This window comes from Marmota marmota, unplaced genomic scaffold, assembly GCF_001458135.2.
Source record: "Marmota marmota marmota unplaced genomic scaffold, marMar, whole genome shotgun sequence".
Taxonomy (NCBI): domain Eukaryota; kingdom Metazoa; phylum Chordata; class Mammalia; order Rodentia; family Sciuridae; genus Marmota; species Marmota marmota.
This window is the reverse complement of record NW_025999862.1, coordinates 2,744,223-2,771,807: the sequence shown is the minus strand read 5'-3', so window position 1 is coordinate 2,771,807 and position 27,585 is coordinate 2,744,223. Positions and strand designations below refer to the sequence as shown.

Sequence of the window (27,585 nt, the reverse complement as noted above, 5' to 3'; positions counted from 1 at the left end):
CCTTGCAGCCGCCCGCGCGACGCCGACGCCGCGCCGCGCCTCGCCGCCGCCGCCCGCTGCCCGCCCGCGGACAAAGCCTAGAGCCCGCGCCCAGAGCCATGTCCTCGTCCGCGGCAGCGGCCACCAGCCCAGCCAGAGCCGCGCCATCCCTACCCGCACCGTGCCCATTAGCGACGCCGCGCAGCTACCTCATGACTATTGCACCACGCCCGGGGGGACGCTCTTCTCCACCACGCCGGGAGGTGAGACCGCGTCCCCTGCAGCTCCTCTGCGTGCCCGCGCCGCCCCCGGGACCCCGCTCGCGGCTTCGGGACCCTGCACTTTGCCTTCTGGCTGGCGCGCGACTCGAGTCTGCGCGCGCCTGCTCACCCGCCCACCCGGGAACGTGGCTCGAGCGTCTCAGAGAATGCCCCGGTTCCCGCTCGGTGGCAGTTTGACGAACTCGACCCAGTTTCTCTCCCCTTCGCCTCCTTCCCAGGCGGATTCGGCCGCGCGTGGCACTCTGCGTTACCTTCCCCTGCTGCAGTTTGTGCTCGTTAATGCTTGACTTCGCGGGTGTCCCCCTGGCCTTCCTAGAAAGGAAGTTAGAGAGCGGGATTCAGTTCTGGGACCCTTCGGTGACATGTTTTGCTGTTTTTAAAAACGTCCGGAGGAGGCTGGAATGCAGAGTCCCGAAGCCTCGCCCAGTGTTATCCTGCTTTGACAGCATTGTTTACCTTGTTGGACGAGGCCCCACGGGTGGGGGAGTCCCCAGGCCGCGAGGAAAGTGTGATACAATAATGCTCAAGCCGTAGCCGAGGGGAAGGAGGTGAGAATGGTGGAACGCTGGCAGCCTTAAGGGTAGAGTTTCCGAGTCGCCGCCTTTGGAGATGGATTGAAGGGGGGCTTTTTGTCAAGCAGGACACCCTGGTCAAGTGAGGTTGCCTGATCCTGGGGAATGGGCTTGTAGAAAGAGGCGATGCACAGGGAGGTTCCTGGCATTGCTTTTCAAAGGAGGACGAGGAACTGTTTACAAGCAACAGTGGGGTAGAGGTGAAGCTTGTTGAATTGGTCACGGGAGAAGGGAGCTCAAAGGTTGTCTGTCTCTTGCCAGGGCTGTTCTCCAAAGGCAAAAGACTGGAACCAGGCTTCCTTTTAAGTTTAGATCTTTGCCTTCTTTTAGTGACCAGGCAGTCATCCCCTTGTAGACAGAGGGTGGGGACTTCGCTGGCAGCCCCTGCGATCTACAGGATCTCTGGCCTTCTTTTTGTGGGCAGGGATGGCAAGTTGTACTACAACCAATCCCTGAATCCGTTGCACAATGGCAAGCTTGTAGAGTAAGGGAACTGCCTTGCCAACACCAAGGAATTTAAATCTAGGAGAGAGAGTTACTGTGGATAGATCTATAGGAAGTGGAAGTTGACTCAAGGAAAGTAGTGTTGATTGACAAATAAACACACATGCACATAAAAGTCTTCCTCATCCTCCCTCCCTTGGCTCAGTAATGCCGAGAGATCCGCTTCCAGCAGCTCAGAACACGTGTTACTATAACAACACCACCAGCTATGATTTTTATTTGGAGAAGAGACTAAACTTTTAGCTATATATTAATTTTCCCTGAGGGAAGAGCCACAGAGGGAACCCCTTTTGCCATATTTCAAAAGCTAAACTGTTGTACTTTCAAAACAAGGGCTTTAAAGATAGAAGTCTGTCTCATAGTCTGGATTAGTTCCTAAAATGCTTGGGAAGATTTCTGCCAGAAATACTGATCCATTTACCCTCCCAACACACTATCACTATTGCTTGATCAAATATCACTTAACTTGCCTCCACACAGCTTATATGCATACTTTTGTTTTACATTTAAATACTTGTTATTGGCTCATCTGTAAAGCTGAGTTTGTATTTACTGGTAGATCCGCATGCACGAAGTGATCTTTTTTTGGATACACAAGCGCTCATTTAATACTTAACAGAATACAATATCACTGCAGTTGGGTTTAATCACTATTTTAACAGTTAACTTAGTGCTGATTAGTTGTGCTTGTGTAGTACTTGAAGTTTTTCTCCTTTGGAGATTTTCTGACCTCTGATGATTTGTTTCCTCTCTCTTGCTACACCCTTCTTCTCCCTCTTAGCATGTAATTTTATTTCCCAGAAGCAGAGTGAAGTTATTATTTGGTCACCTCTAGACTCCCAAACTAACGTGGATGCATATCTTCAGTGAGTTTTGTGTGCTTAGTGCAGTGTTTTGCACAAAGCCGAACAATACTCAAAAGTAGGAAATGCAGTTGCTCTGAATGGACTTAAAATCCTGATTTGGAGAGATAGGAGGTGCAGATAAGATTTTTAGTCAAGTGCTGGTTTACATTTAGACAAATGAGAGTCAGTAGGCTTATATTAGAAATCTAGGCTAGGTATGGTGGCACATGCCTATAATCCCAGCCATTCAGGAGGCTGAGGCAGGAAGGTTGCAAGTTCAAGGCCAACCTCAGCAACTTAGTGAGGACCTAAGCAACTTAGCAAGACCCATTTTCAAAAAAAGGACTGGGGATGTAGCTCACTGGTCAAGTATCAGTAGGTTCAGTCTCCAGTAGAAAGAAAATAATGGGGGGAGTACTTTTCCTGTTTCAAACTTCTGGAAACCTGGAGTGGATAACAGTTGATGAGCTGTATGCCTTAGATGATCAGACTGGGCAGATGTGTTTACAACAATGCCAACTTTGTATTTCTCAATCCCTTTGAGAGTCCTTTATTCATTGGATATCACAGGATATCCTACTCTGGAAGTTTCTCAAAATTGCTTTCCTGTGGTTTGGGAAATGAGAGGAGGGTGAAAATACATTTGCCATAACATCTTGGATTTCTTGTATTGCTAAAAGAGTGCCTGAAAAAATATTCATTATTAAAAAGGGGAAATTTTTTTTGTCCTATCTGCTGGATTCATGTGGTAGAGCGCATGCAGCAGGCCCTAGATCCAAGTGCCAACACCACAAATAAGTGAATAGATTGTAGATAATATTCAGTTCTTGCATTGGGAGGATGCTTCTATCTTTGATGGAAGGTAAGAGTTAGCTTCAGTTTGTATGTGTGTGTTGTTGAAGATTAAACACAGGGTGTTGAGCCTGCTAGGCAGTTGCTCTCGCACTGAGCTAACCCCAAGCCCTACCTAGCTTCACTTTTATAACATTGGTTAGCCAGAAGGAACTTAATGGCTTTGTTTTATATTTGAAAGAAACTGAAACCCAAAGAAACCCAAATTGGCTGTATCATACAGCCAATTAACCTAGGTGGGTAGTCTCAAATTTAGTACACTGGCTACTATTCCAATTTTTTCTTCCACTATATGTGGCGCTGAGGGTCGAACCCAGTGCCTCACACATGCTAGGCAAGTGCTCTGCCACTGTCCCACAACCCCAACCCCTCACAAACAATTTAAGAGACTATTCTGTCTCTGGAATACTAGCTAATGTGATTTTGCTACTTTATTATTCTTTTCCTAGGCATGGAACTGTGACTTGGGAGAGTTGTGCTCTGGGGAATGAACAGACACTAGACCTCTTTTAGCCTTTCTTCTTCATATATAGCATCCTCATCAGCTATAGAAAATAATGCTCTAATGAACAACCAAAGGTCACTAACTGATGGTCTGAAATCTTGTTCGTGCTGTAACTCTTCCTTTCTTGCCTTCTGGTTCCTTTCTTCTGCCCTTGGTTCACTGGGGAAAAATTACCTGAAGGCCACTGGAAGAATTGGTAAAGGAGAAGCGGGAAGAAGGGGAAAATAATTCACTTGGAGCGAGCTATATAAAAAAATTGTATTTTGGGAGAGACCTCCTTAATCTGGTTTCTTTCTTGGGATGAATGAGTCATACTCTATAGATATGGGGAAGGAGGACCAATTTCTGATGTTGTCACAGCATTTCTTATTGGGTGACTTCAGGCTGAGTATATTCTAGGCCAATAACTTCCGAGCCAACAGAGTGTTTATTTAACTCTGTAACTTCAGTTCTTAACAAGAGGACTGCATTATTACCTGTGAGAAGTACATGGAAAACATAATGAAGAGTATTCATCTCACTTTGTCTTGTTGTTAAAGAAGATACCATTTACTCACCTCAGAATTATCACAGATTAATGTGTTGTCATTCTGTAGGAGATTCAGCTTTGGTCTCATACGTCAGCTGCCAAAGTATATATTGAAGATGTCCTTCAGCTTTTATGTTGGATGTGTTGTTGTTTTCTGGGGCGGGAGAACTAAATTACAGTCCCAGAGAAGGCAGCAGTCCTCATCCTCAGGGCAGTGTGCCATGTGGAAGAAGCACCTCTGCCTGACCGAAGTCAGATAATCTGAGTATGATGAGGGGAGACAGCTCCTATGGGTAGATAGATAATGCAGCATACATGGCAGACCTTCATGTACTTCCCTGCTGCTCCCCCAAAGACTCCTGTGCAAAATAGGAAGGAAAGTGATATATCTACACTGGCAACACCAAGGTTATTAAGGAGAGAGATTTTTGTTGTTGTTTTTAGTTGTAGATGGACACAATACCTTTATTTTATTTTTGTGTGTGTGTGGTGCCAGGGATTGAACCCAGTGCCTCACACATGCTAGGCAAGCACTCTGGCACTGAGTCACAACCCTGCCCCAAGGAGAGAACTTTTTGAGAATTTGTCTTAAAAGTAGTTGCAGGGGTGGGTATTGGGGACCAAACCTAGGGGTGCTTTACCATTGAGTTGCATTGCATCTCCAGTCCTCTTTATTTATATATATTATTTATTTTTTTGTTTGTTTATTTATTTATATTTAAGATGGACACAATATCTTTTTTATTTTATTTGTTTATTTTTTATATGGTGCTGAAGATCGAACCCAGTACCTCACATGTGCAAGGCAAGTGCTCTACCGCTAAGCTATAACCTCAGCCCCTTTATTTATTTATATTTTTAAGGTTTTTTTTTTTTTAAGCTTTATTGGCATATGATTTTTTTTAACTTTATTTATTTTTTTATGTGGTGCTGAGGATCAAACCCAGTGCCTCCAGCCCTATTTTTAAGTTTTGAGACAAGTTCTCACTAACTGGCTGAGGCTGGCCTTGAACTTGCAATCCTCCTGCCTCAGCCTCCAGAGTTGCTGGGATTACAGATGTGCACCACCTGGATGAGTTGTGGATGTCCATCCATTAAGAGAGGAAAGGATCCTGCACAGGGCAGTTTTTTGGTGAATAGCAGGACTTGTTCTTGGCTCCCAAGTTGTAAGGTGAGCAAATTAATGTTTAGAAGATTTTTGCTGTTCTATTTATAGTAGCTCTATTTATAGTTGAGACTGGCAGTAAGTAGGTAAGGCCTAGACTACTATTTCCAGATATATTCAATATTTTACTTTGCTTTTTGCAGGCCCCTTAAGGTCTGTATGTTCTGTTAGGCAAGGAGGCTGAGGCAGGAAGATCACAAGTTCAAAGCCAGCCCCAGCAAAAAGTGAGGTGCTAAGCAACTCATTGAGACTCTAAATAAAATACAAAATAGGGCTGGGGATGTGGCTCAATGGGTAAGTGCCTCTTGAGTTTAATCCCTGGTACCACCATCACCACCCCACCCCGAAAAACAAAACAAAAAAACCTGTATGTTTCTTAATATTCAGCAACTATCTACGCCTGGTGTGCCCAGTATTTAAAGATCCCCTTTACCTGGTTCTCAGACCACAGCTTGAAGCTAAAAGCTCAGAAATTTTGAGTATTTACATCTAAATAAGTAATTGTTTAGATCTCTAGGATAAACACCTTGACAAACAATTTGTTTCATTATGTAGTTTTAAAAAGAAAAACCTCACTAAGCAAGGATAAATTGGAAAAAACAGTTCAGTTTTTGTTATTCCTTGAAATTTTCTAAATCCAAGATCATGTCATCTGTGAATAAATATAGTTTTTTCTTATTAATCTGGATGCCTTTTAATTGTCCTGGCTAGTATCTTCAGAATGTGTCACATCTAGTACCATAGTAGACACATATGAATAGATGTGACATGGAGTAAAACATAGAGAATGGGTTCTTTGCCTTATTCTTGATCTTAGGGGAAAGCAGCCAGCCTTTCATCATTAAGTAATCTGTTACTGGGGGCTTTTTGTTTTTGCATGACTAGGAATTGAACTCAGGACCTTGTATATACTAGGCAAGTGCCCTACCACTTAGCTACATCCTCAATCCTTCGTGAGAATTGAGACAGGTCTTGCTAAATTGTGCAGGTTGATCTCAAACTTTCAGTCCTCCTGTCTCAGCTTCCCAAGTAGCTGAGATTGCAGGTATATACTACCATACCCAATTTTACTGTGGTTTTTCATAAATCTACTTTATTGGGTTGAGGAAATTCTTTCTAGTCCTGTTTATTGGATGATTTTAATCATAAAAAGGTGTTGCAGTGCTGGGAAAAGAATTCTGGGCCTTGTGCCTGCTAAGTAAGCTCTTCACCATTGAGCTATACCCCAGCCTCCCAATTTTTTCTTCTATGGAAATGATCATGTGTGTTTTGTGTCTTTTTCCATTGCTGTGTATTACATTAATTGATTCTCACATTTTGAATTGGTTGCATTCCTTAGATAAAATCTTAATTGGTTTTGGTATATAATACTTTTTATATGTTGCTAAATTCAGTTTGCTTAATTCTGGGGATTGTACCCAGAGATTTTCTACCACTGAGCTTCATCGCCAGCCATTATTTATTTTTTTATGCTTTTTTTTTTTTTTTTTTTGAGACAGAATCTCTCTCAAGTTGCTGTGACTAGCTTTGAACTTGGAATCCACTGCCTCAATATCTGGAGTAGCTGGGATTACAGGCAGTTGCCACCACTCCTGGTTTGGTTGTGGACGTTGGAGTCTGTATTCATAAAGCCTATTGGCCTGTACTTTTCTTTTGATATGTTTGGTGTTGGTATTAAGGTAATACCACACTTTATTTTTGTTGTTTTTCAAAATGCCCTTCTGTTAGGAACTTTAGATAGGGCGAGGAGAAGGGAGGAGGCATGGGGGGTAGGAAAGACGGTGGAGTGAGATGGACATCATAACCCCAAGTACATGTATGAGGACACAAATGGTGTGACTCTACTTTGTGTACAACCAGAGACATGAAAAATTGTGCTCTATATGTGTACTATGAATTGAAATGCATTCTGCTGTCATATATAACAAATTAGAATAAATACATAAATTTAAAAAAAAACTGGAAAAAAATGCCCTCTGTTTATAGCAGAGGTACTGACTATTGTTTACTGGTGAAGATAGACGATTGGCTATAGATTCTCAACTACTTATCTGAAAGTGTGAGACTTGGGATTCTTCTTTAAATGTCCTGGTTAATCATTAGGGCCTCAGAGGAGCTGCTTTTAACACCAGAGATTGATTGTTAGTTGTTGGGCTGTTCCTACATTGGAAGGAAATTGCTCTCTTATTTAGTAAATTCTTTTGGCACCAGGTAAAAACATTAACCTAGAACTGTGACATCTCTAGGATTAGTATAAGCTCCTTCTATGGGTAAAAGTGGAAGATACTTTAAAAAAAAAGAAGTAGTAGTAGTTTGGGAAAGGAAAGAAAGCAATAGTAGGAATGAAAGCCAGGTTTGAATCCTAAAGTGTTTTCTCCATACCATTAGCAGTGATTGTTAATTAATTACTAGCATTACAGTGACTTGAAAACATCTGTGAAATTGAATCCAAAGAATTGATCCGAGATGCAGTCTACATATTTAGCCTATATTTTCTTGTAATCAGAGCCAGGCATTTCTGGAGAGAAAATTTATTTCCAGGTGTACAAGCCCAAAGAGCAGTGGGGGTATTTGATATACTTCATTTTGACTCAGATTTCCTGATGGTTGAGATAGACTTAAAGTCGGTAGGCGTTTATTTAAGGGTGGATGGTGTCATATTACCATTTTGGACCCGGTACCTAGCCCTCAGCATCTGATTCAACTCATTTTGAAACCTAAATTCAAGTAAACCAGATTTGTCTAGAGTACCTGTGTTGTTTGTATTGTGTCATGATACCTTTGTCACTGTGTGACCTTTTGCAAATACTTTTAACTTCTCTGGATGTGTTTTTTCATCTGTAAAATGAGAGACTTCCCCCAGATCCTCTGTAAGTTCTTTTCTAACCCTGGACCTTTTGAATAGAAAATCATTTGATCAGCTTCTCTTTTAGCCTAGAGTGTGTTCTATTGTGGAGGTGGCCTAAGTGATTGGGCAGAGTCCATTCTTTTTTTTTTTAATTATTATTTTTTTAGTTGTAGTTGGACACAATACCTTTATTTATTTATTTTTATGTGGTACTGAGGATCGAACCCAGGTCCTCGAACATGCTAGGCAAGCGCTCTACCGCTGAGCCACAATCCCAGCCCCAGAGTCCATTCTTAAACATTAATATCTTGGAAATCTTGCTCCCAATTATTGAATCTTGAAATTAATCAAGGGATAATTGGATAGATATTTCACAAACCTTGGGTGCCTTCCATTTGCCATAGTGTTTAGCCATATTGTTAAAAGGCCCTGAGGCTTCTAGTTGGGTCTTTTGTTGATGTAAAAATTGTCTCTATTAATCTTACTAGTACTTTAGGGATTTGATGGTTTTGCATGCCTAATGTGGTTCAGCCACTACCAGTCTCCCTGGAGGATATTGAGACTCGCAGCTTTTAGTTTCCTTTGATAGAGCTTTTCAGGAGTCTATTCATCCAGAACCTTCACAAACAACAATGTTTAAGGCCTGGGGTTGTAGCTCAGTGATAGAGAGCTCGGCTTGCACATGAGAGGCACTGGGTTGGATCCTCAGCACCACATAAAAATAAAGTAAAGGTGTTATGTCTATCTGCAACTAAAAAAATGTTTTTTTAAAAAAGAACAATGTTTAAAATTGAAGTTTGGGGCTGGGATTGTGGCTCAGCAGTAGAGCACTCACCTAGCAGGTAAGAGGCCCTGGGTTCGATCCTCAGCACCACATAAAAATAAATAAAGATATTGTGTCCAACTATAACTAAAAAATAAATATTTAAAAAAATTAAAATAAAATAAAATTGAAGTTTGATCATGGATATTCTCTAAACCAGTCAAACACAGACCTTGTTATCATCACCTTTCTAAATAGAAGGAGTAAAACTCTTTATAGTCCTTTCTGTATTTTTACTTCTTATTTTCCCTATTTATTATGGGGGTGGGTGGTACTTGCCAAGTGCTTTGTTGTTGTTGTTTTTAAATTCAGTTTTTCGTGGTCTCTGCTGCCCTAGCAGTATTGTTCTCTTGGTTTATAAAATAAGTGGCAAGCATTTTTGTTTCAATTCCTTATAATTCTTTTAGCATTGTCACTGATCTTTTAAAGTGTATTTTATGGTGGTAAATGTATGTAGCATAAAATTTACCTTTTTAAGTGTGTAGTTCATTGGCAGTAAGTGCATTCACAGTGCTCTTATAATCATTACCTACCATTATCCCTTTCCAGAACTTTTTTCATCCTAAGTGGTGTCTTACTATGGAAGATGAGGATTTTAGTTGACATATTTACTCTTTCCTTGGAGGTGGGAAAAAATATACATATATGTACATACATACATATATACACATACGCACACTCTTCTGTGTACTTTTTACCTTCCATCCTCCCAATTTCTTAAACCCATTCTGGTTAATATTTATTAAATGTGGATAAATATTAAACATATGTGATTGGTGTTGTTAGTTTTCTGTCCAACATCTATTTCCTCTTCCATGCTGTCATAAATTCCCTGATTTCCTAAGTGGCAGTTTGCCAAGAGCAGGGATATAACCATGACTTCTCTAAGCTAGTCATGGCTTCCACGGTGTTAGATCTGGTGGGCATCTGACCCAGTTCTGGCCAAATGGGATGTAGGGGGAAATCTGCTAGAGGTTTTATGAGATTTTGCTTTCTGCTGAAAAAAGTCCCATGAGGAAAGCCCATTCAACTCCACCATCCTCTATTATTATATGAAAACAGGACCATCTCAGCCTTAGAGGATTTTGTTACTGGCTTATTCAAGCTGTGCAATTTAGGCAAGTTACTTAACACCCGCTCCCACCCCCCAAAAGCTGTCCATTTGTATAAAAGGATGCTTCATTTTGGAAGCAGCCTTGGTTAAACAGAATTGGATGGTAGAGGACCCAGTGAAAGTCTAGTAACAACTACCCTGTAAGTTAATCAGGATACTGTGGACTTTCTGTGCTTTTTTCCCAACATTTCTTAGGTATATATAGCTTGATATATGGATTAATTATTATTTAATCTATGATGCTTGGTTTTGAAAGAGGCCCTTAGGCTTGAATGACCTGTTTCTGTATCAGCCATCTTGGCAAGTATCATTTCAGCTCTCATTGGCCTTGTTGTTTTCTACCATTTGAGAATCATTCGTTTTTAGATCAAAAGGGAGTGCATTTTTTTCTCCTCTCTATTCTCCATTAAAGGGACTCTATTTTGCTCCTGATTTTTCCTAGTAATATCAGCTCTAGAGAATGTGGTGGGATCAAGGTAGTATAGAGTTATCCTAAAATCTGGTCACTAGGGGATGAAAAAAATTATATCTATAAATGCTCATATTTGTTCTGAAATTTAAACATGAAGACTAAGTAATATATGCACATTTTATAAACAAAACAGCATAGAAGCACATAAAATGCCACCAGGTGGCTGGGGACGTAGCTCAGCAGTAGAGCAGTTGCCTAATGTATGGGCAAAGCCCATACATTCATTCCCCAGCACCACCAAAAAAAAAAAAAAAAAAAAAAATTGCCAGTGAACTAACATTTTCTGTTTATAATGTTTGTTTAGTTACCACGGTTGCTATAAATAATATACCATAATTTCTAATACTAGACAATAGTACTGACTCCTTATTAGAAAAGACAAGGAATTTAGGGTATTTTATTGCTTTCTACCTTTCATTTCCTGTTTTCTTATCTATGCTGGAGATGGAACCCAGGACCTCATATATGCTAAGCCAGTGCTCTATCTTGAACTACATCCCCAGCCCCAACTACCAATTTTTGTAGTTGAATTTTGTTTTTTGTAGTTACCTCTAAAATTCCAAATAATAATAGGTTTGAGATAAAAATATAGTTAAACTCTGTCTCAATCTGTCAACCTTAGTCCTCCATTATCCTGGAACAGTTTGATTGTAAAAATTGAAAATCAGTAAATTGTGTTTTTTATGCCTTTCCAATTTAAGAACAAGGAGTATGATTGTTTTCATAGAAAAGGAAATGCATCCAGGTTGCACATGTAATCCTAGCTGCTTGGGAGGCTAAGGAAGGAGAATCACAAGTTTGAGGCTAGCCTGAGCAACTTATGTAGCTCAGTGGTAGAATACCTCTGAGTTCAATCCCCAGTAATGCAGAAAAGGAAAAAAGAAATTACAATAATGTATTATTGTATAATTACAATAATGTATTATGTATCATCATCCAGAAATAACAAATGATTAAAGTGATAGAGCTACTAATTATCTGGAGTTGGTCACTACCCAGTATGTACACAAATCAAAGCAGAGCATCCCACTCTACCTCATGTATATGTACAAATATATGTCGGAGGGAAAAAGTACAGATTTTCCTCAATTAACAATGTGGTTACATCTTGATTAACATATTGTAAGTTGAAAATAATCACAGGTTGAAAATGTATATAATACACTAACCTACAAACCTCATAGCTTAGCAGTATAGTACAGAAAATCCAGTTACTTACCCTCTTGATTGTGTACCTGACTGAGAACTGTAACTAGCTGCCACTGCCTAATATCATAGGTGTCATGCTAGATATTGCTAGACCAGGAAAAGATAAAAATTAGAAGTATGGGTTCTACTGAATTTTTATAGACTTTTTTTTTTCTTTCTGTTTATATGCTTATTTATACTGGGAATTGAACCCAAGGGAACTCTCCCACTGAACTATACCCCAGCCCTTTTTTTTTGAGAGAGGGTCTCATTAAGTTGATGAATATGGCCTCACACTTGTGATCCTCCTTCCTCAGCCTCCTAAGTTCCTGGGATCACAGGTCTGTGCACCACTGTTTATGGATGAATTATATATGAATTGTATCTCTATAAAACTTTTTTTGGGGCTGGGCATGTGGCTCAAGCGGTAACGTGCTCGCCTGGCATGCGCGGGGCGCTGGGTTCAATCCTCAGCACCACATAAAAATAAAATAAAGATGTGTCCACCGAAAACTGAAAAATAAATATTAAAAAGTTCTCTCTCTCTCTCTCTTTAAAATAATTTTTTTTTTTTGGTGGTGCTGCTGGGGATTGAACCCAGAGCTTTGTGCATGCAATTGAGCTATATCCCCAGCCCAGTAAAACTATTTTTTAAACCTTGTATTTTATCAGGTCTGCCTGGTTTTTCTTTTTTTTTTTTTTATATTTTATTTTTTAGTTATAGTTGGACACAATACCTTTATTTTGTTTATTTTTATGTGGTGCTGAAGATCGAACCCAGGGCCTTGTACATGCTAGGCAAGCACTCTACTGCTGAGCCACAACCCTAGCCAGATCATGGTTTTTCAAACTTTCTCTCATAACTCACACATTAAGGCATAATTCCTACTACCTATGCCATAGTTGGTTCAGTTCTTTACTACATATAATTTAGAAATATTGCTTCTGTCCTGTGCTTTTTTTTTTTTTTTTTTTTTTTTTAACCACCTCCTCACTGTATTTTCCAAACTGGGTAGCAGTATAAAAGTACTGCAGAAGTTAGAATGATCTTGTTTCAAATTGCAGGTTGAATGTGAAAGCTCACCTTTCTGAAATCTAGTCATGAACAAGAGTTAGTTGAGGGCTGGGGATGAAGCTCAGTTGGTAGAGTGCTTGCCCTGTGTGAAAAAGGCCCTGGGTTTGATTCCCAGCACTAAAAAAAAAAAAAGAGAGAGAGAGAGTGTAGATGACACACAGGTGTGCAAGGTCCATCCACTAAAGCCCCTTCCCTGTTCTTGGAAATCTGTCAGGCCCTCTCTCATCATGTTTGCCATGATTTTGCATATCATTCTAATAAGCCAATTGCTGATTTCCAAACCCTAATAGATTAGAATCCATTTAGAATGGGTGTAAATGGTGTGCAATGGACTGAATCCTATCTCCCAAAATTTGCATGTTGAAGCCCTAACTCCCAATGTGATGATATTAAGGGATCTATGATGGTATTAGGGACCCTGGGAAAGGTAATCAGGTTTAGATATGATTATGATGGGTTTAGTGTCCTTACAAGTAGAAAAACCTGAGAGATTGCTCATCTGTCATGTGAGAACACCCTTCACCAGAACTACCTATGCTGGCACCTTAATTTTGGACATCTAGACTCCAAAACTGTGAGATAATAAATTTTGGTTGTTTGAATCATTCAGTCTGATATTTTGGTATGGCAGCCTGAGCTGACTGAAACATGGGGGGAAGAACATCTCATAGTTTTATTCTTTTTATTATAATATGACAGGAGTATTCTTATTTTTCTGCTTGAGAATCTAAAGGTCTCTGTTAGGCGATAGTGTTTTTTTTTCTTTCTTTCTTTTTTTTTAATTGGTACATTATAATTCTACCTAATAGTGGAACCTTTTATTACATTTGATACATACACATAATATAACAATATAATTTGGTCAGCTTTATTTCCTAGTACCTTCCCTCCCCCTGGTCCCTTTCTGTTTACATGAGGTCCCACACACGTGTGTGTGTGTGTGTGTGTGTGTGTGTTTTTTTTTTTTCCTCTTTTCTCCCTAGCTTCTACATCTAAGAGAAAACATATGACCCTTGATTTTCTGAGCTTGTCTTATTTTGCTAACCTAATGCTCTCAATTTCCATCCATTTTCCTGCAAATGACATAATTTCATTCTTCTTGGTGGCTGAATAAAACTTCATTTTGTGTGTGTCTGTGGGTCATTTTTTTATCTATTCATCCATTGACAGACACCTAGGCTTTTCCATAATGTGGCCATTGTGAATCATGCTACTGTAAACATGTATCACTGTTAAATGCTCACACCAGTTCTTTAGGGCAGATACCAAGGAATGATATAGCTGGGTCATATGGTGGCTTCATTCCCAATCTTTTAAGGAATCTCCATGCTGGTTTCCATAGTGATTGTATTATTTTTACAGTCCCACCAACAGTGTTAAAAATGTCCCTTTTTTCTTATATCCTCTTTAGCATTTATTATTACTTATATTCTTGATGGCTACCATTCTAACTGGAGCAAGATGAAATCTTGGTGTAGTTTTGGTTTGCATTTCCCTAATTGCTAAAAATGTTAATTTCTTTTGAGAAGAAATTGCTCATTTTTTGATAGGGTTATGTGGGGGGGGGGTTGGTAAGTTTTTTGAGTTCTTTATATATTCTGGATATTAATCCTCTATCAGAAAAGTCACTAGCAAGGATTTTCTCCCATTCTGTAGGTTTTCTTTTCACACTCATTTCCTTTGCTGTGCAGAAGCTTTTTAATTTGATATCATTGCATTTGTTACTTCTTGGTATTATTTCCTGAGCTCTAGGAGTCCTGTTGAGGAAGTCATTGTGCCAGTAGTAATTTAGGTTCTGCTTCTTTAAACTGAATAGCTTTGTAAGGTAATTTTACTTCAACATATAATATTGCCTTTAATTTGGATGCCTAAACCCTGAAAGCATCACCCTCCACACTTAAGCCTAATGTAAGCAGGGTAGCCACAGTCTATTACTTGCCTTTGTTACTTAGAGTTGAGAGAGATGCTGGGCTACCACTTCCTTTTTCCACTGTCAACCCCTTTAGCAGACGTCACTAAGGATCACCACATTCTTTCTTCCTGAGCCAGCTGAGGTCGTAGAATCAGCAACAGAGCTTCACACATCTACTTTGGGCCAACATCAGACATCTCTAATTGTTGCTTAGTTTTGTATCTTATTTATGGTCATTAGTAACTTGAGAAGACCATGACTAAAAGAATGGATAGTACTCTGAGGTATGATTTATGAAATTGTATAAATTTCAGGTGTACAGGTTCATGATTTTATGTGTATATATTGTGAAATGATAACCACAATCAAGTTTAACACATCTATTATCTCATATAATTACCTTTTTTAGTATATGGTAAGAACATTTAAGATCTACTCTCAGCAGAATTCAAGCTTTTAATACAGTATTGTTAAGTATAGTCACCATGCTGTACATTTAGATCCCCAGATCTTAAACTTGTAACTGAAAGTTTGTACCCTTTGACCATCTTTTCCCCATTTCCCCTGTCCTGGCATCTACGTCTACTCTTTTTTTGTTGTTGTTGTTTTTTTTAATATTTTTTAGTTGTAGATGGACACAATACCTTTACTTATTTATCTTTATGTGGTACTGAGGATCAAACCCAGTGCCGCACCCATGCTAGGCGAGTGTTCTACCACTGAGCCACAACCCCAGCCCCGAGTCTACTCTTTATGAATTGTACTTTTTTTAGGTACTACATACAAGTGAGATTATAGAATATTTGTTTCTGTCTTATTTCACTCAGAAGATTCATCTGCCATCAAGGTTTATCCATGTAGTCACAAGTGGCAAGATTTCCTTTTTATGGCTGAATAATATTCCTCTGTATAAGCGTGTGTACATGTACATTTCATTATTATTACTATTATTTGCAGTTCTAGGTATTGAACCCAGGTCCTCCTCGTTGCCAGGCAAATGATCTACCACTGAGTCACACACCCAGCTACACCACATTTTCTTTATCCAGTCACTTAATTGACAGATATTTAAGTTGTGTCCATGTCTTGGCTAGGCTGTAATGAACATGGATGTATAGGCATCTCTGAGCTACTGATTTCATTTCCTTAGAATAGATATCCCAAAGTGATATTGGAGGATTATATGGAAGTTGTTTCTACTTTAGTGATAGCTCACTGGGATTTTTGATTTGTGTTTCCTGATGGTTAGTGATGTTGAGTTCCTTTTTAGGTACCTGATATTCGCTTGTAAACAGCAGGTTTTCATAACTATCGGGTAAAGTGTGCTTTTCAGAACTGTTGTTGTTTGTAAAACATTCAGGTACTTCTTACCAGCAAGCCAATTGTTTTGTGGAATAGAGTTCTACTGTGGGGAGGATGTCAGTCTTTGGAAAAAGCCTTTGACCTAAAGGTGGCTGTCTGTTTTTCCCACATATTTATTTATTCATTTAAAAACTTGTTTTGGACATTTTAATGTTAGGATGCAGATGAGATATTTATAAATAAGACATTGCTTTGTCATCAAGAATGTAAACTACAGAGAGAGGTCAATAGATGTACAGGAGTCTGTCCTAAGTGAAGTGTTTGTGCAAGCTAAGAGAAAGAATGGTTAAAAGAAGGGGAGAAAATATGGCTTAACAGAGGAAGTGGTGTTGAGCAGAAAAGAAGAAAAATATCTTCTTATTGTGTGGGTGTAGCAGTATGGTTTGTTTCCCAGACAGACATCTTTATTAATAATGGGTCCTGTTTACCTCTGTTGAAGGATGTGCAGGAGTTTCCTGCCAGAAGAGGAAGAAAAGGCATTCCAGATGCCAGTGAAGCCTGTTCACAGGTTGGGAAGTTAGAATTTTGACTTGAATTATAAAACCCTTAAAGATTAGAATTAGGTGGAATTCAAACCAAATCCCTTAGTGTTATATGTTGGTAGCCCCTTAATTTATTTCAAATTCTTTTCAACCCTGTTTTCCAGGAACTCGAATCATTTATGATAGGAAGTTTCTTTTGGATCGTCGCAATTCTCCCATGGCTCAGACCCCACCCTGCCATCTGCCCAATATCCCAGGAGTCACTAGCCCTGGCACCTTAATTGAAGACTCCAAAGTAGAAGTAAACAATTTGAACAACTTGAACAATCATGACAGGAAGCATACAGTTGGTAAGGGATGCCAGTGTTGGGTACCAAGGGGGTGGCTCTAGGAATTTTTATGTCAGTTTTCTGTAGGTTGAAAAATGTTGATACAACAGGTATAATGATATTTAATAGATATATGTCTCTGAAGTCCTCTCACCTCCCAAAGTTTATTGAACTGCTTCGGAAGCCCTGAGTTCCAAATTATGATCAAATCTCATTGGTGGGTGGAAAACAATCCAGAGTCAGGGCATGGTTAACCCAAAGTTGACTCTTGGAACCATACCTGAAGGACTGCCTGGCCGAGGCTTTATCGGGCCAGGGATGAACACCCCGCCCTCCCATACACACATACACACACACACTCACATACAGAGAGGATGTCAGAGCTCCCATTTCCATCGTCTTTAGAGAATAGACCTTTTTTCTTTAGAAGAAAGATATCTTCTAATTATGTGGGTGTAGCAGTATGGTTTGTTTCCCACACAGACAGACACCTTTATTAATAATGGGTCCTCTTTTTACCTCTGTAGAAGCAGAATAATGATGTAGAAATGGCCAGCTCTTGAGTAAACCTCAGGGGTTGCACTTTGATCCCCCCAGTACTGGGGATCAAACCAGGGCCTCACACATGCTAGGCATACTACAGTACCACTGAGCTACATCCCCACCCCTTATTAGTTTTGAGACAGGGTCTTGCTAAGTTGCCATGATTAACCTTCAACTTGCCTACTGCCTCTGTCTCCTGAGTCTCTGGGATTACAGGTGTGCAGGTGTGTGCCACTCTGCCTGGCCTTCACATGGGTGTTTTTGTTTTTGTTTTTTGGAGCGTGGGGGAGGGGGTACTGGGGATTGAGCTCAGGGTCACTTGGCCACTGAACCACATCGCCAACCCTATTTTGTATTTAATATTTAGAGACAGGGTCTCATTGAATTGCTTTAGCACCTTGCCTTTGCTGAGGCTGGCTTTGAACTCAAAATCCTCTTGTCTCAGCTCCCGAGTCCCTGGGATTATAGGCATGTGCCACTGTGCCCAGTTCACTTTGGTTTTTAATGAACAAAGTCTCAATACATAGAAGGTCTCAAGTTCAAAGCTTCCAGAAGAGTGTGCTGACTTGATCTCTGGCAGAGAGCTCCTAGAAGCTGCTATGTTGTGAACTATGGACAAGGGTATTCTGGGAAAGTTCACTCGTGTTCTTTTTCCATTTTCTCTTCCCCACAAGTGATGTGATTTTTTTTTTTTTTTTAATTCCATATAAAAAAGGCCAGCCAAGGGCTGAGGGTATAGCTCAGTGGTAGACCACTTGCATAGCATGTGCAAAGCCTTGAATTCGACCCCCAGCACCACAAAAACAAATGAACTGAAAATTAAAAATATTAGGCAAAGCAAAGTAAAACAGAATGAGTGCTTTAAAGTAGCAGAGAGTGGGATTGTTTGAATTATTTTCTTGACCCTTGTGTATAGGAAATGATATTTAAAAGTGTTTTGCTTTTCTTTTTGTGCTAAACTTTGTGTTTCTTCATCCTACCCAGGGGATGATGCTCAGTTTGAGATGGATATCTGACTTCCCTGTGAGGAGGAGAAGAAAAGCAGCAACACCAATGCCTATTGTGTACCTGATCTGGCTGTAGGATCAACAGTGAAGAGACACAGAGGCAGCACCAGCATCCCCAATGCATCTCCACCTCTCCCTCCTCCTCTGTGCCAAATGATGGGAAGATGAGATTCATCTGACCATTTCTCCTCCCTTTCCTATCCCTGCCCAGTTAGATTAGCTTGAAGGCCCTTGGGGTGTTTCCTTAGAACTAAGCGGTCCATAGAGGAAAACTAACTGTGGCTTCACTGGTCATTTCTCTATTGGAACCACTCTCCACTTCAGATTTATTCCAAATCAAGTCTCACTCTACCAGCTGGGATTTCTGGGATACAGAGATTTGGCTGGTTGATCATTATTTGTGTTCTTTTCTTTGTCTCTCTTCCTTGAATCCTACTTGTTTAGTGCTGGGTTTGGGGTCTTTAGATCCAGAATGGGGAAATTACAAAAAGAGGGCTGCTTTCTCTTTTGAGTTTGAGTTGTTTGTCCTTAGGGACAGTTTGTACAACTCTGGTAGCAGTACCCCGTGACGCTATTCTGAAGTCTACTTCCCCTCTTTCCTCTGGGAGGAGTATCTTCTGTCTTTGGTATTATAGTTCGTCTTCCCATTCCTTTACTTAGTGCAAATAAATTTGTGCAGATACTTTTAATCTTTACCACTGAAGGGAGTCCTTGGTAACCAGGTGTACTTTACCATTCTTCTGCCATTCCTCCCTGCTTGAATCTTGTTGCTGGCAGAGTTCTCTGAATTGTGAGATCTCCACGTGATTTTTTTCTGCTCCCAGAGCAGGTTCATAAGAAGGAATTGAGGCACTTTGGTCTCCACATGGTGGGTAAGGACTAATCCTAGTATTCTGCCAGATAATGCCTAAGAATGACCTCTGAAGACTGTTGAACCATTTCAGTACCCAGTTTTAGTAGTCAGCTATTTAAAAATCCAATCAACATTGTGATATTTGTTGTCTCAGATTTCAGTTTCTTCTATTTTGAGTTTAAAGTTGACTTTCAGAATGTTCTTAGAAGAGAACTACATATTTTTCCTGTTTGGATCTGCTTTGTTTGGCTGCTGGGATAAATAAGCATGGGCTTAAAAATGTGTTCCTTTTTTTTTTTAACCATTCCCATCATACTCTGAATTTTCACTTCCCTCCTTCCCTCCCTCCCTCCCTCCTTNCTCCTCCCTCCCTCCCCCCTCCCTCCTTCCCTTTCCTCTACCAGGCCATCTTTCAAATATACATCAAAGATACCTCAAGTGTTGGTATCTGATAATATCTGGCACTCCTCTTAAATGAGGAGTGACCTTTTATTTTTAAGAGGACTACAGACCTATTTTTAGATATGTTTTCAGTACAATTTTGAACAGCAACTTTTTAACTAAACATCTTCCAGTGTTAGGAAGGTAAGAAATGTCCATAGTCTGCTGTTCCATGTCACCATCCTTTGTTTCCCCAGTTTTTCTGAACTCTTTCCTTCCCCCTTAAGTTTTGGGTGTGTGTGTTTGGAATTTGTTGTGAGTGGTTTATAAAACTGGACCATTCTGCCTTGCTGTGGCTTGTTCTGGAAAGCCTTGTTCTTTTCCTTACCCCTCCCCTGACTTGTTGTCACCCCCCCTTCCCCCCACCCCCACTCTCCTGGTACTATTGACTGGCACAGTAATCCTAGGGTGCCTCCCTCAAAAGATTGGTCCCTCCATCCCCTAAGAGGAAGGCAAGTAAAGTAGCCACTGGTATCCTGGGAATTTGTGGTTGGATTGGGCGCCCTGAGCTCTCTTAAGAGACCAGATCCCAGGGTGGAAGTAACGGTTCCATTGACTAGGAAAGAAAGCTGTTTTTCTTTTGAACTATGAAAAGACCCTACTTGTGAAGACCTTTTAGAAAGAAGAGAAGAAGTATATCTGCGGAACTTTGTTCTGTTTTCTGCTACAAAAATGTGAATAGTTCAAAGAGTAAAAATCTTTTTTAATGATTGATGTCTCAGGAATAAGCTGGATCTCCAGTGTTTTGGGGATGCTTTGAGTCAAATTGATAATCAGAAAAGTATTTTTGTTTGTTTGTTTAATGTATCCCTGTTCTGATTTTAATTAAACTCCAAATTTCGCTTTACATAGTCTTAGAAAAACTTAAATTGCACTGTCATTTACGTAAGAAGCTTGCTCAGGACCTATTTGTACCTAGAGCTTGGTTCTCTGGGAGTGAAGCTTTTTATTCTTCATATGCTGGTGGTGGCATCCTGTGGAATCTGACTCCAGCTGGCAGCAAGCAGGTGTCAGTGAGCAGAAGAGTATGTTTTTCTTGATTTTATTGTTGCCTCCGAAAACTTGGGCTCCTCACTCGCCCACAACAGGAAATGGATTTAAAACATGACCATTTGAATAGTACCAAAATACCATTTGCCCCTTTCTCTCCATCTTGGGGAATCTCGGCACATGACCCTTAATCAGAGGATATGTTTCTAGAATTTCTTGGGAGCGTCTCCTGTGTCATGCAGGAGCTGCCCAGTCCCTTGACCTTTTCCTACTAGAACCTCCTCACTGCTTGGAGTATTTCTTTCCTGGAGGCTACCATTACTAAACATACTCTGATCTCCATAAACCAGCATGGCAAAAATAATTGCACAAGACAACAGATAAACTTCCAGTAGATGGCATCTTTATGTCATGCCTCATAGAATCACTTTCAGAGCAAGCCAGAATCTAATACATAGTTTAGCTCTGGGTGTTTAGAAGGAACCTCCCAGATGAAGCCCTAAGTGAATATTATTCCTGACTTTCTCTTGGGGAGGAAACACCATAAGTTACTATCTGAATGAGAGTTCTTTAAATCTTAGAACTATTTATACTTTTTATTTTATGAGGAAACCATGTTTCTATACTTCTGGGACAATCAATCTTCATGACAAATGACCGAGACAGACATATACTGTTATGGTTTTGCCTTCTTTGCAGAAGCAAAGGGTTCCCCAGCTCTCATATTCTGTATTTGGTGTATCATTCATGAGAGCACAGGAGTAGAAACTAGCTGGCTTCTAGGTGTTGGGCTTCCAGGCCAAGTTTTTTCCTATCTGTATTAGTTTTCTGGCTATATAAGAAATTGCCTCCAAATTTAATAATATAGCAAATGTTATCAGTTCTGTAGGGTAGGTGTTTGGGTGTAGCTTAGCGTAGTGGTTCTAGCACAGGTCTTATGGAGTTGCAGGCAAGATCTGCACAGGGCTTGCTGTCATCTGGAGCTAGGCAAACACTACCTACTGAGCTGCATCCTCAACCTGAGAATCCACTTTCAAATTCCATCTTTGTAACTGTTGGGCAGGCTGCCTCAGTTTTCTTCCCGCGTGGATCTCTGCAGAGCAGCACAAGTGTCTTCATACCATGATGCCTGGCTTCTCCCTGACATTAGAGGGAGGCAGGGAAAGAGAAAATTGTGGTACCCTTAAACCACACTCCCAACAGAAGATGAAACCAGGGCTGGGGATATGGCTCAGTTGGTAGTGTGCTCGCCTTGCATGCACAAGGCCCTGGGTTCGATCCCCAGCACCACAAAAAAACAAAAACAGGTCAACAGGGAGGTAGGTTTAATCTAAGTGAACTATATTGCTACCAAAAACAATTCTCTAAAGTATGTATCACCAAGCTAGGGTAAGACAAACCTTCTTCTATTCGCCAAAGCTACCTGATGGCTTTGAGAGAGGTAGCAAGAAATGGCAGTTCCCAGGAGAACTGTAATATATGTACACCCGTCTGACTACTAGCTGCTCAAGGATGCTTATGTGCAAAGCTTAGATTTGGTCTCTAAGACTCATTAACCACTTTACTTTCTTTTAGCCAGTAATTGATGGAAGGAATTGGGGCCTTCCAGCTAAACCACTAAAGCTGTCTTAATTAAAATGGGGATTGTCAAGCAAAGGGGTAAATCTGAATTAGATGTTAGGTTATAGAACCGAAGACAGGAAAGATTCAGGATGAAACAGATGATAGTGTCAGGAAGCCAGGTCCCTACATGAGTCAGTGTATGATACTTGTTATCTTCACCTACACCAGCTTGCAGGCTTGAGTTAGTTCTCTCACCCAAGAAGCACCTTCACTTTACCAGGGAACACCTGAGAATGACAGCCATCTTTCTGTGCTTGATTGCCCTGTTAAGCCTATGTGTAGGTAGCTCTGTATGCTCATTTTGTCCTGGGCTTCTTGATGTCATTGTGTTCTTGAAACGAAGCAGTTTTCTTTTTCACCCTCAAAAGAAACCTAGAGGCCATTTGTCAGTCAACACATTCCTGGTGAATGTCTACTGTGGGTTTCTGGCACTTGTTCCCAGCCAAGTCTTTAGCAATTTCAGACATCTAAAAAGATGCAAATTCTTGTTTGGATTTACACTGAGCTCCTGAGCATTTCCTTTTCTGTAACTGTGCTTGCTTTAGCCTGTACTTGAATAAGAAGCCTTGTTGCTGAGGCAGCCATAAGCAAAGTACAGGGCTCATCTCTGAAGCACCTTCCATTGATTTTGGTTTTCCTGCTGATTTGGAGTGGAGTAAAAGTAAGTGGTCTTTTATTTATTTATTGGCTCTTTTGGAACTCTCAGGCTTTATCCCACATTCCATCAGAATTCAGCTAGGATTGTGGGGTTTCCCCCTAGTCCTTCCTTCCTGAAGCCAGAGAAAAGAGAGTCCCTGCTTTGATCCAAGGTAACCGATGTAAAGGGCTCACATTGGTAGCAATGTCCCAGAGATGGGATCTCTTTCCCTGCTATTCATTGTGGATGCCAGCTTCTGGAAGCTGGGATATGGCCCTTTGCATTTTCCTCAAGAGAAGGCCTCACTCGCTGGTTCAAGACTGTCCCTCCTTGGCATGTTTTTTGGACTATAGGTATGTAGAAGCAATTTAATAATCTGCGAAGCCCAATCACTTCCCAATCATTTAGCGTTTGTTATAAAGAATATTGTTTCTCTGGGAGCAATACCTGTCAGAAATTTGAAGGGGGAGTAGTTACCCCATTGTTCCTTTCCTCTCAGATTTTAATTAGAGATGAAATTGGGGTTTGGTTTGGTTTTGTCACTGTACTGGGAATTGAATCCAGGGCTGTCCAGCATACTAGGCAAGTGCTCTGCCACTGAGCTACCTTCCTAGCTCTTGATATCAGGTCTTGAGGCAGGTGGGTCACAATTCAGAGTACTTATACTTTAGGGACATCCTGTGTTCTGGTTACTGTTTCCTGTTTTAGTAGTAGAGTTTCCTTGAGGCTAACTCACAGAAATTTCTAACTAAAGACTTTAAGGGTGATTGCTATGTACTCGTTTTTTCAGTTAATCATTCATAACACCTTTCCCACCTTCTGGAATTTACACTGATTTCTTTAGGCTAGTCCTGGAAGTTGATACCTTTTGACAAAGCTTAGATTGAGCAGAAAGTTGTTTGAGTCCCTGTTCAAATGGTCTTTGGTTTCTCTCTGCGTGTTCACCTTTGCCCGTGGCCCTGGCAGACCATGCTGAGCTGAAACCTTTGCCAGGGAATTTAAACTCTTCCTCTGCCACCTTTCCAAGGTGGGAGGCTGGCAGAGAGATTCTACAGTGCTTGATAATCACTTGACCATGCTGAAATTTCCAAAGGGAGCTCTTTCCGGTGCTTAAAACCAAATTCCAGGACATTAAACTTAAAGGGAATTCCAGGAATCCAGCACAGCATATTCATTCTTGTTGCTGTGTTCCTCTTCAGCTGAGTCTTTAAGAAAGACAAAAGGCCCAGGCCAAGAGCAGTTCTTACTGGGAAGCAGGGGAGTGGGGGAGGAACACTAGTTTGAGCTAAGGGGCCAGTTGGGCCAACCATCCTACTCCTTCTTGGTGTCTGATCCAAATCACCAAGTCCCTTGCACCAGTGCCTTGCCTTTTACCTGCAGACGAGCCCCCTTTTTCCACCGGGGTGAGGAGACCTCCACAACCCCAGGGTAAACCTTAAAGAAAGTGTTTAGAAGAGCCGCGAGGATGCTCATGTATTCTGGTGTCCATTTTAAGCATCTTTTTAAAATATTTTGTATAAAAAGCTTCCCTGTCTAGTACCACCAGTTCCAACCACATCAAATGGAAAAGCAGAGACTGCCAGCACTTTTCTTGGTCTTCCTGTCCTCTCCCTTGATGTGTTTGTTGTCCCCTCACCCCTCCCATCCATTCACTGTCGGGATGGTTAACGGAGGGCACCATGCAGTTCTGAGGCAGTCCTGTGTGATTCCATGACCAGTTTTTGTTTTTAACTGTTCTTCCAAACCAGCAGGTGTTTGGAAATTAGCGGGGGGGGGAAAATCAATTCTCACCAATGGTTGCTGTTACAGTTAAATCAATAAAGATCTTGAGTATCAATGTGGAGTCTTGTGCTGAAGGTTGAACCCAGGCCGTTGAACTTGCTAAGCATACACTTTACCCCTGAGCTACTCCCTGCACACACCCAGCCTCAATTTGGTGTTTTAGTTTTTTCAAAGTTTCAGGTGAACTGTTGAGGGTTATTTCACATCTGTGGAGTCTTTGCTGATGGGGCAGAGAGTGGAAGTAGTTGGCAACTTTGTGTACATCATCCCTGAGGAGGCCCACATGCCTTTCCCTCTCTCTGAAGGGCTGTTTCTGGCCCTTGGGAGCCTTCATTAGACAAGTGCATGTCTGGTGTCTTAAACCAAGGTGTGCTGCATGAGCATCAGACTCCTGCTGTTAAACCAGCAAGTCCCCAAATTAATACTAAAAAAAGAATCGTCCTCTCATATTTTACAGTCTGTGAACAGAGCCCACATGACCTTAAGTTTTCCTGTAGGAAAATTATTATGTGGGCTCTGTTCACAGACTGTAAAAGGTCCAGTTTTATTTCCAGTGCAGAGGTTAAGGGCAGAGGCCTTGGAGTTGGGTAATTTCATTTCCAACGTTGCTGCTGGGAGCTGAGTCGCCTCCATACAGCAAGATTCAAGTCTCTTGTGCCTTGGTTTTCTCTGGAGTAAAGAAAGTTTTTCAATTGTGAAAGGGGGGCGGGGGTTCTAGATTGTCATGAGGCTTGGGTAGGATCATGGAGCACACTTAACCTGGTTGCAGATACAGAAAGTTCAGGATAAACAGTTCTTGTTAAAGAACTCAAGCCCAGCTCTGTTGGCCTGCACACCCAGAAGCTAGCTGTTCAGCTGGGTCTCCATTCCCTCCATGCGCAGGTGTGGGAGTGGAGCAAGTTTGATCACTTAACAGGCACCCAGGCTGGGTGCAGTAGTGCACACCTGTAATCCCAGCCTGGCTCCTGTCTAAAGAAAGGAGAACAAAAAAACCTCTGTAAGGGAAGATGGGGACAAAATAACCTTGAAAGCGCTTCCAGACATCCTGTGCTCTGCCCTAAAGGCAATTAGGACAGAAGGATAGGGTCTTATTGATAAAAAGGGAGGTTTTTCAGGTGGAGATAGCTCTTGGTTATGGTGCCATCTAGAGGCAACAGCCACTTCCTTGCCTGTGATTCCATGTTTCTGCTGCCCTCTTAAAATTTGTCTGTTTTTACCCCCTGCCAGCTATGAATAGTAATGCATCCATTTTTTTCCCTTTAGAACTTGACTTGGTACTGCTGAAGGAACACTAAGTGGAACTTCGCCTTGAGAGCAAGTTAAAATTACTGTAAGCCCCAGTGCAGGCAGGACAGCGGTGCTCAGGCAGTACTTGCTCAAAGACAGAGTGACCAGCCAGCCCACAGCCTCAAGCTGAGAGCTGCTCCCCAGGTTAGGGCAGTAGGCTTTGCCCACAGACCTCTGGCTGGGCAGCAGAATGACCCTGCTGTGTCACTGGCACAGGAAGCACTAGCAGGGGTCAGGCATGGAGTCACCACTTTGTGCCTGCATTGTCATCTTGCAAGGGGAAGCAAGGCCTTGCTATCAGGGAGGTCTGTTCTGAGTTAACAGAAGCTGATTATAAATGCTCCCATGAGCTAGAGAGCCAGAAGTCAGTCCATCTTCCACTTTCTTGGCCCAGGCTATGTAAGAGCCATTGGGTAAAGATTCTTGAAAGCCCTGGGATGGTGTGTGTGTGTGTGAGTGAGAGAGAGATGCTGGGGTTAAAGCCAGGGCCTTGTGCATGCTAGGATGGTATTTCCATTTCTGAGAACTTCAGGCCAAGCCAGGTGCAGTGACACATGCCTTTAACCCTAGCTACCTGGGAGGCTGAGACAGAAGAGTGGCAAGTTTAGGCCAGCTGGGGAACTAAGAACTTCTTTAAAAACAACAAAGGCCCTCAGGTTGTGGTAGGGTTGGGTTCAAGAGTTTGATTCTAAAGGCCAAGGTGATACAAAACTAGGTGACCAAAAATTTGTAGATGGCTATTAAGGACAATACCCTGTTGTGGCCAGCCCATGAGGCCTCCTGGGGTCTAATTCAGGAAAGAGAATTGGACAAGCTGACCTCACAGGGTTGCCCCTGCCCTACTGTCCTCCAGAGTAAAATCAGATGCAGGATCCCATTGCGATTCTGAATTGGGCTAACCCCAGAGCAGGTACGTTTCCATTCAGGAAATGAGCAGCTAGATCAGTACTGCTGCTGAGGCACTGAGGTTTCTCAGGCCCAGATCTGGTTCTGGCAAGTCCAGCCCCAGCCTGGGCCAGGATTGTCACCTTGATTCAACCGAGGCTACAGATGAGTCAAGTCAGCTCAGTGAAGTTCCCATACAGTTGGGATCATTCTGTGGCTGGAGGACCAGCTGAGAGGCTTCCTGGGAAACAGGGTAGGGGATCAGTTTCCCTGGGCTCACACGCTTATAAAATGTACTCCCCCGCCACATAGCCCCTGTTTTGGCGGTGCTCAACAAGGTTACGCAGGTAAGAAGTGCTGCCTTTTCATCCAGAAGATGAAGATTTGTGCTCAGATATTCTGCCACAACTTCCTGTAGGAAAACTTGGGGTCCTCTTTCTGTAGTGCGTGTGCAACCTGGAAGTAAGCCAGTCTCAGAGCTGACAAAGGCTGGGTGTGGTGGCACACACCTGTAATCCCAGTGGCTCTGGTGGTAGAGACGGGAGGATCGCAAGTTCAAAGCCAGCCTCAGCAACAGCAAGACATCAAGCAACTCGAGGAGACCCTGTCTCTAAACAAAATACAAAATAGGACTGGGGATGTGGCTCAGTGGTCGAGTGCCCCGGAGTTCAAGCCCTGATACACACACACAAAAAAAAAA

The 27,585-nt window shown here is 41.5% G+C and overlaps 2 protein-coding genes across 5 annotated transcripts in view; one reads left to right on the top strand and one right to left on the bottom strand.

Moving 5' to 3' along the window:
- The window catches only part of Lrrc20 (leucine rich repeat containing 20), a 103,900-nt gene extending 102,522 nt beyond the window's left edge, over positions 1-1,378 (bottom strand). For 2 of the 4 annotated variants that reach the window (XM_048809471.1, XM_048809517.1), the window contains exons 1-2: positions 717-1,378; positions 512-572 (exon numbers count right to left, since the gene is read on the bottom strand). The gene's annotated coding sequence lies outside the window, so the exon portion shown is untranslated. Of the gene's footprint in view, positions 1-511; positions 683-716 lie in introns of those variants that run through there. The other 2 variants (XM_048809505.1, XM_048809510.1) reach the window with 2 other exon arrangements.
- The window catches only part of Eif4ebp2 (eukaryotic translation initiation factor 4E binding protein 2), a 26,787-nt gene extending 2,019 nt beyond the window's left edge, over positions 1-24,768 (top strand). Inside the window, exons 2-4 of the mRNA XM_048808865.1 lie at positions 1-242; positions 16,673-16,858; positions 18,365-24,768. The exon at positions 1-242 is cut by the window's left edge and continues 108 nt beyond it. Coding sequence (XP_048664822.1) covers positions 1-242; positions 16,673-16,858; positions 18,365-18,396 — 460 coding nt within the window. The 3' untranslated portion in view covers positions 18,397-24,768. The remainder of the gene's footprint in view (positions 243-16,672; positions 16,859-18,364) is intronic.
- The last annotated feature ends 2,817 nt before the right edge of the window (positions 24,769-27,585 follow it).